Source organism: Bufo bufo, chromosome 11, assembly GCF_905171765.1.
Source record: "Bufo bufo chromosome 11, aBufBuf1.1, whole genome shotgun sequence".
Classification (NCBI taxonomy): Eukaryota; Metazoa; Chordata; class Amphibia; order Anura; family Bufonidae; genus Bufo; species Bufo bufo.
In genome coordinates, this window is record NC_053399.1 from 66,342,300 (window position 1) to 66,354,855 (window position 12,556).

The 12,556-nt window shown below is 40.4% G+C and overlaps 1 protein-coding gene across 1 annotated transcript in view; it reads left to right on the forward strand.

The window, feature by feature from the left end:
- Positions 1-12,556, forward strand: part of NPAS3 (neuronal PAS domain protein 3) — a 695,623-nt gene that overhangs the window by 226,666 nt on the left and 456,401 nt on the right. Inside the window, exon 3 of the mRNA XM_040412178.1 lies at positions 680-924. Within this exon, the coding sequence (XP_040268112.1) occupies positions 680-924 (245 nt within the window). The remainder of the gene's footprint in view (positions 1-679; positions 925-12,556) is intronic.

The following is a 12,556-nucleotide window of genomic DNA, read 5'->3' on the forward strand; positions in this document are numbered from 1 at the left end:
CACTATATCATTTGCTGTCCAGCATATGAAATACAATCCCTCCAGAGTTGGAGGGGTATTCAGAGAGATGTTGAGATGAGAAGCATATGATGTATGAGTTCCAGTTAATTAGTTATAGAGGAGGGAGAGAGGGGTGATGACCACTAGGTAGTGGGGAGATCACACAAGCTGTAGATAAAAACCAAGAGCCAGGGTTAAAGTTTACCAAATTTTTCTTAAAACCTGCTTGTATCAGCGCTGCTTTTCCTCAAGTCTATAAAGATTTTTGGCAGAGCGAACTCAGGGCAGGAGCTCACATACCACATCACTTCTGTCTGTGCCCACTCTGCTAAAGACCCTAAAAACTATCCATTTCACCAGGGAGCTGGCCAGACACATGTACAGTAGGCCATACTTGAGGCAGAGCAGCAATGCACAAGCCAGTACAGTGCTCAGTGCAGCCACAGGGGAATACACAGCAGTGTACCAGAGTATGGGTTGCAGAGTGCGATAGACACTTGAAATTCAGATGTCTACTTCACTAGGAAAAGTAAAAAAGAAATAAGTACATTAGAAATATTTTTTCTGCACATTTCCAGTAGGTTTTAATAAAGTTTTATTACTAATCTTACAGAAAATATTTTTAAATGCTGAAAACCCTTTTAATTGCTTACCATATTTTCTTTTCTAAACAAAACAGTTTACAAGCCCTGCGGAAAGAGAAATCCAGGGATGCTGCTCGCTCTCGACGTGGAAAAGAAAATTTTGAGTTTTACGAGCTTGCCAAACTGCTTCCTCTCCCTGCAGCCATAACCAGTCAACTGGATAAGGCCTCCATCATTCGGTTGACCATCAGCTACCTAAAGATGAGAGATTTTGCCAACCAGGGAGACCCGCCGTGGAACCTACGCATGGAAGGCCCACCTCCCAACACCTCTGTCAAAGGTGCGTCACTGTTAAGTGTTAGAAATTACAGCTATGGTGGTAAAAAATATCATAAGGCAGCATTGTAGTCCATGATGTCTAGAAGCAATGAAATACATTTTCTCACAGTATGTTATGTGTATTTTATATAACTGATTTTACCAGAGCTCAAATAGTTTTGCAGCATGAAGGGACACATGATTGTTGTAGAACTCCAGAACGGGGTTCCTGTGCCACACGGGTGGAGGTTTTTGTTAAACAGTTTTTATTTATGATTAGCAAGTCAGATTAACTATAATGTTAGTATGGTGTTACAAAGTACTGTAGTTGGAATAGTTGCACATATTCTCATAAATAAAAATGACAAAGAAGGTGCAGTTTTACACAAATGTGTACATAACAAAATAGCAAAATCTAAAGGCCTATGTATTTTGATTATTTGGAGGAAGAATAATTAGCCCAGTAAAACTTTATAGGGCATCTGTCAGCAGATTTGTAACTATGAAACTGGCTGACCTGTTGCAGTGCACTTGGCAGCTGAAGGCATCTGTGTTGGTCCTATGTTTATATGTTCCCACATTGCTGAGAAAAATTACGCTTTAATATATGCAAATGAGCCACCAGCAATGGGGGCATTGCTGTTATACCTAGAGACTCTGCTCTCTCTACAACGGCCACACCCTCTGCACTTTGATTGGTAGGGCCAGGCATTATGATGCATGTCAGTTGCAGAGAAAGCAAAGTCTCTAGGAGTAATGGTAATGCCCCTGTTGCTACTAGAGACTCATTTGCATATATTAAAACTAAATTTTCGTCTGAAAAGTGGGCACATATGAAGATGGGACCAACACAGATGCCTTCAGCTCCTAAGAGCACATGCCACAGGTCAACCAGTTTCATAGGTTCAAATGATGGCTTTTAAAGGGAGGTTTCCTTGTAGATGTTTTTTTTGTTTTTTTAACACCATATGATGTTATAAATAACATAAAATAGAATTGTTACCTCTACCAGGCTCCCACCCCTGCTCTGGTACCAGCTTGCTTTGCATTTCATATCTCAGCTGAATGCTGCTGAAAATGCTAGGAGATGCTAGTTCAGTCAGTTACTGGCTGATGCAGGTCACCACCAAGGCCAATGATTGCCTCAACGGGTCTTTCCTACCGTTTCCGGCTGGGTTCAGCTGGGACAGGGACAGCAGAGCAGCAAGTACTATGGAGGGCATCTGTGGAGTTGAGAAACAGAGCCTTGTTGGTTTTAATTTCTTCTGTGCCATCTCCTTTTTCATGAAAAAAAAATCTCCCAAGAAAACTTCCTTAATGAGTATCTAATACTGTGTTTGGAAGTTAGCAAGAAAATGCTGATTTCACAGAGGTATGATGTATATTGTAATGTTCCTGTATCCGGGTCATTGCATCCCTTTGGACTTTTCATGAATGGTTTGATTACAGATGTATCCTCCTTCCTGGATAAAAGAAAGCATATACCAATATTTGCCTGTAAGTATTAGGATCTTCTTCCACAGAACCTATATGCTTATAAGTCTTTATAGTCTGAACGTCTCCCATCGAAGCTCTAATGTCTTTTCTGCCTAGGTTCCATAATAGCTGACATTAAATGGTTCTTTGCTGTCGGTGTATGCACAATAAAAATGCATAATAAAAATGCATAGAGCTGTCAGCAATCATTCATTTAATCAGGCTGTGCAATGAGGTAAACAAAGATGGCAGATTAATGAGTCCAGCGTGCTCATTGACTGACAGCGTTGCAAACATAGGTTGTCTAGCATTAACCCTAACATAGCCAGTTTTAAACAATTTATCTACTACATAAAATCACATAATCTTTTACCAAGTGCAAGTGATAAATGGATATTTACATTTCCTATGTTGCAGTATTATGTGTTGTTTAGCTCTGTTATTTGATTTCTTGTCATACTTTAGGCGAAAAATGTGGACAAAATTGTTGGTACCTTTCTATTAAAGAAAGAAAAACCCACAATGGTCAATGAAATAACTCAAAACTGATAAAAGTAATAATGAATAACATTTTTTATTGAAAATCAGCTAATAAAAACAGACATTGCTTTTGAATTGTGGTTCAACATAATTTATAAAACAAACTAATGATACTGGCTTGGACAAAAATTTGAGGCAATCACCACAGTCAAGTGATTTCTCTAACTCTCAATGACACTTCTGCACTTGTCCACAGGTATTATGGCTTACTTCTCATGAACAAACTGCTCCAGATGTCTCAGGTTTGAAGGGTGCATTCTCCAGACTGCATGTTTCAGCTCCTTCCACAGATGTTCAATAGGATTTAGATCAGGACTCATAGAAGGCCACTTCAGAATAGTCCAATGCTTTGCTCTTGGCCATTCTTGGATGTTTTTAGCTGTTTTTTGGGTAATTATCCTGTTGGAAGACACATGGCCTGAGACTGAGACCAAACTTTTGGACACTGGGCAGGACATTTTGCTTCAGAATGCCTTGATAGTTTTGTGCACAAATTGAAGACACCCTGTGTCAGATGCAGCAAAGCAGCCCCAAAACATAACAGAGCCTCCTCCATGTTTCACAGAAGGTACAATGTTCTTTTCTTTGTATGCTTAATTTTTGCGTCTGTGAACATAGGGGGTCATTAACTAATCTGAAATACGCCTAAATAAGGCATATTTCAGGTGCAGATGGCAGCACAACAGTTAGTGACTATTCCCTGCTCACAAGTCTAAAATTGTGGGCATGGCGTAAAATTTTAGGCATAGAAAATGGTCTAAATGTCTTACATTTAGAACTAACGCTGGATGCGGCGAAGTTAAGAAGAGGCTGGCGCCTTTATTAAGACCGGTGTCTAAAACGCTGGTCTTAATAAATATGTCCCACGGGCACCTGCCGTTTGGCAGCCACATAGGGATCACGGCCCCATTCACTTGAATGGGTCCGTGATTCCTCCGTTCCGCAAAAAGATAGAGCAAGCTCTATCTTTTTGCGGTGCTGGAGCACGGAACGGAACCTCAAAAAGCACTCCGTAGTGTTCCGTGGTTTCGTTCAGCACGGGTCTGCATCCGTGATGCGGAATGGCCACGGAACGGGACCCGTGTATTGTGGATCCGCTAATGCCAATACGGGCACGGGCTTCACACGGTCGTGTGAACGAGCCCTAAAGGACATTCTGCCAGAAGCATTGTGGCTTGTCAATATGCATTTTGGCAAATTCCAATCTTGTTTTTTATGATTTTATTTCAACAGTGGTTTCCTTTTCAGTCGTTTTGCATTAAGTTCACTTTGGCCAAGACAGCGAGCGATGGTACAATCTGATAGCAATTTACCTTGACCTTGGAGTTCACCTCTAATATGTTCGGAATTTTTTCTTTCTCTAATCTCTTTGGTTACCATTTGTATTAATTGTCTTCTCAATGTGTCATCAATTTTCCTCTTCCAGTCACATCGAGGGATGTTGGCTACAGTGCCATAAACATTAACCACCTCCCGTCCGCCTGTTGACTATAAACGTCTGGGAGGTGGTTCTCTATCTCTGAATAAACGTTTCTGAACGTCCATTCAGAGATCCCAGCTGCACGCTAATCGTGCAGCTGCAGATCTAGTTGCCCGCTGTCAGTGACAGCAGGGCAACCCTTAGAGAAGGCAGGGACAGTTCCCAGGTGTCCCTGCCTTCTAGATTGCCTGTATACACAGCGCTCACCGAGCGCTGTGTATACAGAGCAGGAAGTGCTATGCACTTCCTGTTCCGACCCGGATCGCCAGAGCCGGGTGAGTGCAGGAGCTGTTGGGTCTTACACAGACCTCGATCAGCCCTGCACTAAGGCTGTACAGCGCAGTATACCTCTCTGGAGGGTGTATTTCCCCTGTAACTGTGGCTAATATGTCAGCCCCAGTTACAGGAGAAATCAATAAATAAAATAGACATATTTGTTATTGCCGCGTCCGTGACGGTCGGCTATATAAATATATCACATGATCCACCCAGTCTGATAAACACCGTAAAAAAAATTAAAATAAAAACTGTCAAAAAAAGGCATTTTTGTCACCTTACATCATAAAAAGTGCAACACCAAGTGATCAAAAAGGCATATGTCCCACAAAATGTTACTAATTAAACCGTCACCTCATCCCGCAAAAAATGAGCCCCTACATAAGAAAATTATTTAAAAAAATAAAAAAAATATAGCTCTTAGAACATGGACACATAAAAAAAAAAATTGTTTCAAAAATGCTATTATTGTGTAAAACTTAAATAAATAAGAAAAGGTATACATATTAGGTATCGCCACGTCCGTAACGATCTGCTCTATAAAAATGTTACATGACCTAACCCCTAAGGTGAACGCTGTAAAAATAAATAAATGAAAACTGTGCTAAATCAACCAATTTTTTTGTCACCTTGCCCCATAAAGTGTTATAATGAATGATCAAAAAATCATATGTACCCAAAAAAAGTACCAATTAAACTGGCACCTTATCCCCTAGTTTCCAAAATGGGGTCACTTTTTGGGAGTTTCTACTATAAGGGTGCATCAGGGGGGCTTCAAATGGGACATGGCATCTAAAAACCAGTTCAGCAAAATCTACCTTCCAAAAACCATATGGTGCTGCTTTTCTTCTGTGCCGTGCCGTGTTCCCATACAGCAGTTTATGGCCATATGTGGGATGTTTCTGTAAACCGCAGAATCAGGGTAATAAATATTGAGTTTTGTTTGGTTGTTAACCCTCAATGTGTTAAAGAAAAAAATTGATTAAAATGGAAAATCTGCCGAAAAAGTAAAATTTTAAAATTTGATCTCCATTTTCCTTTAATTCTTGTTGAACGCCTAAAGGGTTAACAAAGTTTGTAAAATCAGTTTTAAGTAACTTGAGGGGTGTAGTTTCTACAATGGGGTCATTTATACTAGTAGGGGCATTTAGGCATCTGGCGAGGCTCATGATGTGAATTCTTTTCATTCTATGCATATTTTTATTTTCACTTTGGGTAAAGGGGGTGATATGAATTTTTATATTTTTTTTATTTTCTATTATATTTTTACATTTTTTTTATTTTTTACACTTTTTTACGTTACCGCCAGTCGCTGACATTAGGCCCAGGTGTCTGCTGTGTTGCTTTGGAGCTACAGAGCGGGCGCCATCTCTAAAGACCTGACATGTTACATAATATTAAGTCACATGTTGGGAAGGGGTTAAGCAAGATTCATTTCATGTGTAATTGTTTACATGAGGTATGACAATTTTTACAGCCAAAATGTGAAAGGCACCACATTTTTTTTAGGAGGCCTGGTTAAGTAAAATATTTGTCGACATATGCCTAGAAACTTCATCAGAATGGAGCATAAAAGTAAGAAATGTACCAGGGATTCTGCCACTAAAATATCTTTATACATTTGACAGCCAGAGGCAAATCATTTTTTTGTTTCAGGGGTTAACTGGAAATGGCAAAATTTGGTATTACATCTCACCCAATAAAGACTGTTGCCGTTCGCTATCTCCCTGTTTCTTTTATTTATTTATATATTTTTTTTTTTTGCTTTTTAATCGTAGAGCAATTTCCACAGCTGTGGGCAAGAGACATTGCATTCCCGGGCTGGGCTGTAAGAAAAATTGAATGACAGCGAGCAAAACAGCAGTAATTATAAAACTAATTACTAAACGCTCATGATGCCCGCAGGCTTGTGCATAACTAAAATTAGAAAAAGAAATTGCTTTTGGCTGAGGAGGAGGAGGAGAGCTGTTTTGGTCGCTGCTCCCATAACGCATCCGTTTTCAAATCAGTGTGGTGTGTTTAGCAGCATAGGTTCAAATCCCTCCATAATAATGACAAATAATTTTTCTCACAAAATTACAGAATGTGAGAGCAGATAAGGACCTTATTGTATTGCAAGTTCTGCCTTTTTACTTTTCTGCTTTAAAGTTTGGATATAAGGTTTTGGAGATTGAACATTCTTTACAATGCACCTAAGCAAAATATGTGACACTTGTAAAAAGATATACATCCATCCTAGGGATCGACCGATATTGATTTTTTAGGGCCGATACAGATAATTTGTGAACTTTCAGGCCGATAGCCGATAATTTATACCGATAGTCTGTGAATTTTCATTTTTGAAAAAAATTAAAAATTCCTACACAAATCTGCTGAAAATGAATATGTTTATTGTTAACGTGTAGTTTTTTTTTTTGTAAATCTTAATTTTTCATTTATAAATAATATTTTGGTGTGTTTTTTTTACTATTAGCCCCCTTAGGGATTAGAACCCTTGTCCTATTCACCCTGATAGAGCTCTATCAGGGTGAATAGGACCTCACACTGTCCCTGCTGCTCTGTGATTTGTGCACACAGCAGCAAAGGAGCTATGGCAGCCAGGGCTTCAGTAGCATCCTGGCTGCCATGGTAACCGATCGGAGCCCCAGGATTACACTGCTGGGGCTCCGATCAGAACTTACACTGAGGAGGAGGGGACCCTGTGACCACTGCTACCAATGATTATTACTGCGGGGCTTGGGTGGGGAGGCGCACTGCGCCACCAATGTCTTTAATACTGGGGTTGGGCGGGGGCGCACTGCACCACCAATGATTCATACTGGGGTTGGGGGGGGGGGTGCACTGCGCCACCAATGATTCATACTGGGGTTGGGGGGGGGGGTGCACTGCGCCACCAATGATTCATACTGGGGTTGGGGGGGGGTGCACTGCGCCACCAATGATTCATACTGGGGTTGGCGGGGGGAGCACTGCGCCACCAATGATTCATACTGGGATTGGCGGGGGGAGCACTGCCAGCTCCCGCCTCCTGTATGAGTCCCCCAACCTGCACATCTGTTGCTCAGGTTCATTGGTTAGTACTAACTCCAGTATGTCCGTCCCTTTAGTCGGTTCCTGTACCAGTTGGGAAAAGTAATTGTCTTTAGTTATTGACAAGAACCTGTTTCCTATATGAGGTTTCAGTTTCCCAGTCTATATCTGGGTAGTTGAAGTCCCTCATAGGAACGACCTCTTTATGATTTGCCGCCTTATCTATTTGTCTTAGTAGTAGATTTTCCGTGGACTCCGGTTTATTAGGTGGCTCATAACAAACTCTGTGAGATTCTTACCAGAAGAGTAATGTACTATAAACTCAGTGAACACTACTACAAGAGAACTAGAGTGTTCATGGTAAAATTATTGCATTGCTTGCATAGGGAATAATTGGAAATTTACCATGGTATTAATTGCATGACAATTATCAGCAATGAAAAAATGATATGCAAATTATTGTAATGAATACACAGCATTAACTGTTGACTGAATAAACTTCCTATATGACTGGCATTATAGTATTTTTTTCTGTATTGTACTGTAAACTAACAGTTATCTTAATGTTTTCTTCTGAGCAAAACATATTACACTTAAGAACATATGTAACATCATTAACATACTGTACATTTAATATATTAGATGCCCTGCTCCATAAAGGTGTGTTGTGATATACATTTAGACTGCCCAGTTATTGGGCAGATTAATCGGAAACAAACGTTCCTACGAATGCTCGTTCCCGTGGTGTGGACATATCGATCCTTGTGTCTGGGCAGCAGTTCGTGCTGTGTGAACATCACTCTGCTGCCCAGAAAGAGTGAATTTTTAAGCAATAGCGATCACTTATCGTCATGTTGTGGAGGAGATCGCTACACGTAAATGCAGCTCTTCACCTCCACTGTCAAGCAGGTAACTATTGGCAGGGAAAGATTCTTTCCCAATAATTATCTGCTCATCAGCTCAGTGAAAATATGCCTTTAGAGAATATATAATGTTGCGTAGATTCCAGTCAGACAAAGAAAATTTCAACTAGACAGTGCTGATAAGACCCTCTGGACCTCTTTTCACTGGTAGGCCATTAGTAATAGTGGTCTATACAGCTCTTGCATGTTTTCCCTCAGTTCTTCTTTTTTTTTTGTGTGAGGTCATTTTCACATCCTTGCATATGAAAATGCATATGCAGACTTACACTAAGATACATTGATTTGTGCAGTAGTGCAGTGTAGTTTATGTGGGCAAGAGGGCAGCATGGTTGTATACAGTTCAGTAATACTGCACACATAAACAGTGCTGCACTACTGAACATCTACAGTTGAGCAGTAGTGCCGCCCTAGTGCACAGCTAAACAGAGCTGCCCTATTGAACACCTAAATAATGCTGCCCCACTGCAAAGCTGCCATAATGTATGCTTAACCAACCAAACCAAATGATAAAAGTGGCGATATAATCTACATTTAGAACAGCACTGTGGAGACATACACAGTGGTGACATATACACACAAACACGTTTGTACATTTTATATCCACACATATAAATACATGCATATACAGATATCTGCACTTTCACACTCACTCATCTTGTAGCAGCCAGTATCCTGCTGCTCCTAAGCTTCATTTACCCATTCGATAAGAAATCTTCTTCCTTATGAAACTTTGAAGTCCAATAAGGTACAGTGTTAGAAACAGACAGACAATCAACACAGGTGTAGAAGCAGCTCCCAGCATGAAAAGAGCCTTAGAAAAGTAGAGAGTGATAAATAAATATAGTAAATGGCGCCTTAATGGTATTGAGGAATATAGACTGCTTTGTTCAGTGTGCCTGGAATTTTAACGTATTCTTTATAGCATACTGGTTATGTCACATTTTTTACACCAAGTTGGCTCATTTGCTCAAAAATAATTGTTGCATAAAATGTGGGCTATAGCTGAACTAATGAGCAATAGAGAAAGGAGAACAGGTTGGACAATCACCTAAATAGGCATCTGCAACTGACAATCTGGTTAGGCTTCGGTTGTCTAGGGTGAGAAGCTTTGCTATCAATTTTGTAGCTTGACCAATAAAATATTATGTTTTCAAAGCCAAACAATAAATTAAGGATGAGTTAAGTAATGATAAAAAACTGCTGTGTAGTCTAAACTGACTGCTGATGCATATTATTTGCTGGAAATGGTTCAGTGCAGTTGCAGATCTATAGGTAAAATCTTATATTTGTTTCCTCCATTCTTCCTGTGTATTCTTTTTATGTCAGATTTTACTACAATTGTCATCCACATGCGCATTTTGCAATTTAAACTAGCGAGATCAGCCTGAGGTCATTCAGTATTCTCCTGGTGTTTCTTCAAATTTCTCTGTAATTAATCTGTTCCTACAGCTTCACAACAACTTTTTACAGATACATGTGCATTAGATTTGAGTTGCGTATTTGCGGTATTGCTAAAGGTGAGGTCACTATGAGAAGTTATAGATGATAGCCATCATTAGATTATAATCTACTGTCATTAATACACTGGCATTTTGCCAGTGATGCTGGAGGACAATACATCATGCATAAAAGCTATATTTTGGAAGTCAGTAGACCTTATTTTGCCTATTAAATGAGGGACAGTATCAAATCCCTTTGCAGAATCCAAGAACACTGCATCCATATCCACCCTACCTCCTCATAAAAACACATCAGGTTAAGGTACTTTCACACTTGCATTGTTGGATTCCGGCAGGCATCTCCATCACCGGAAATCTGTATGCAAACGGATACCATTTGTAGACGGATCCAGATGCGGATTCGTCTCACAAATGCGTTGCAATACCGGATCTGGATCCGGTATTTATCTTTTTCATATTTTTAAAGGTCTGCGCATGTGCAGGCCGCAAAACCGGATTCGTTTTTCCGAAACACTTGGGGCCATTAATGCATTTCAATGTAAAATAATGCCGGATCTGGCATTCTGGCAAGTGTTCTGGAATTTTGAACATAGAAAATACCGCAGGATGCTGTGGTATTTTCTCCGTCCAAAAACCGTACAGTGACTGAACTGAAGACATCCTGATGCACCCTGAACGGAATGCTCTCCATTCAGAATGCATTAGGAAAAAATTGATCAGTTTTTTTCCAGTATTGAGCCCCTAAGACGGAACTCAATATCGGAAAAGTTTAACGCAAGTGTGAAAGTACCCTTAGTCTGACAACTTCTGTCCTTGGTAAATTGGCTATAACAGTCACATACTCCTGTATATAGTCCCTTAAGAGTCCTTCAAACATTTACACCCATAACAGAAGTTAAGCTTACTGGTCTATAATTACTTGGGGAAGACCTAGATCCTTTTTTGAATATGGGCACCACATTTTCCTTGCACCAGTCACTTGGCACTGTACCAGTACATAGAGAATCTCAAAATATTATGAATAAGGCCACTGCAATAACTGAAATGAGTTCTTTAAGAATTTTTGGGTGTAATCTTACTGGACCCGGAGCCTTGTTCACATTTACCTTATTAAGCTTAGCTTGGACCATATCTAAAGGTTAGCCAGTTGAGTATATTTACTGGATATACTAACAGCACTGGCAACGGCTTTTTTCTCTTCTTTTGTATATACAGAGCTAAAGAAAAAACATTTACCAGCTCTGCCTTTTTCTTATCTTCAGTGACCATCCCCTCATTACCATTGTTTAGGGGACCTGACCTTGTTTTTTTTTTTAGCAGTTACCGTATTTTTCGCCCTATAAGACCCACCGGCCCATAAGACGCACCTAGGTTTTAGAGGAGGATAATAAGAATTTTTTTTTTTCATTAGATCTTAGATCAGGCCAGCAATCAGACCCCCAATGTTAATCAGACCTCATCTGACAGCCCCAATCAGACCCCCAATGTTAATAAGACCCCAGTAAGACCTCAGATCAGACCCCCATGCCATTTATGAGCCCCTATGCCATTTATTAGCCCCCATGCCAGTTATGAGCCCCCATTATTAGCCCCCATGTCAGTTATGAGCCCCAGTGCCATTTATGACCCCCCATGCCATTTATAAGCCCCCATTATGAGCCCCCAGTGCCATTTATTATGCCTCCAGTGCCATTTATTATGCCCCCAGTGCCATTTATTATGCCTCCAGTGCCATTTATTATGCCCCCAGTGCCATTTATGTCCCCAGTGCCACAGAACAAATAAAATAAAAAAAACACTTACCTCTCCTGCTCCTGGACGCCGCCGCTCCTCATTTCCAGCTTCGTCCTGCTGTCAGCTGTACTGTGACCCAGCGCGTGTAACAACGCGCCCTCACACTGTGCACAGCCTTCAGAGCTGACAGCCGAGGCCTTTTGGGGAGGAAAAATGCGTCTTATGGGGCAAAAAATACTGTATTTATTTAAATAATTTTAAAGGATTATTTTTGCTCTGTTTGGCCACCTGTTATTAATTTTGTTTTGTTGCAGATTTTATTTTGTTTTCACAGATTTTATTAAAGAAGCACCATCGTTTTTTAGTTTTCTCTAAACCTAGAGATAGGTCTACAACTTTGTCAAAACAGTTCGTACTGTTGCTTCATCCCTGCTACAAGTCTCCTTTCTTCTTTCTGGTTTTCCTGTGCTGGTCTTCCTTCTTTATATACCTTTTCTCTCTAATATATTCATTAAAATCTTTGTTGCTGTGTCAAAATGTCTTCCCTCGTTTCTGCAGTCTTGCCTACAAGTCCCAGAATACTGCTGTCCTAAGGGAGAGAGTGTAAATGAGGGAAGATGTTTCCTTCTCTCTTCCTGCTCACTGCTGCTATGTCTATGTCTAGCAGGAAGAGAGAAGGGATATGGCACACACGTACTGCGCGCCGATCCCTTCATACAGCTGATCGGCGGGTGT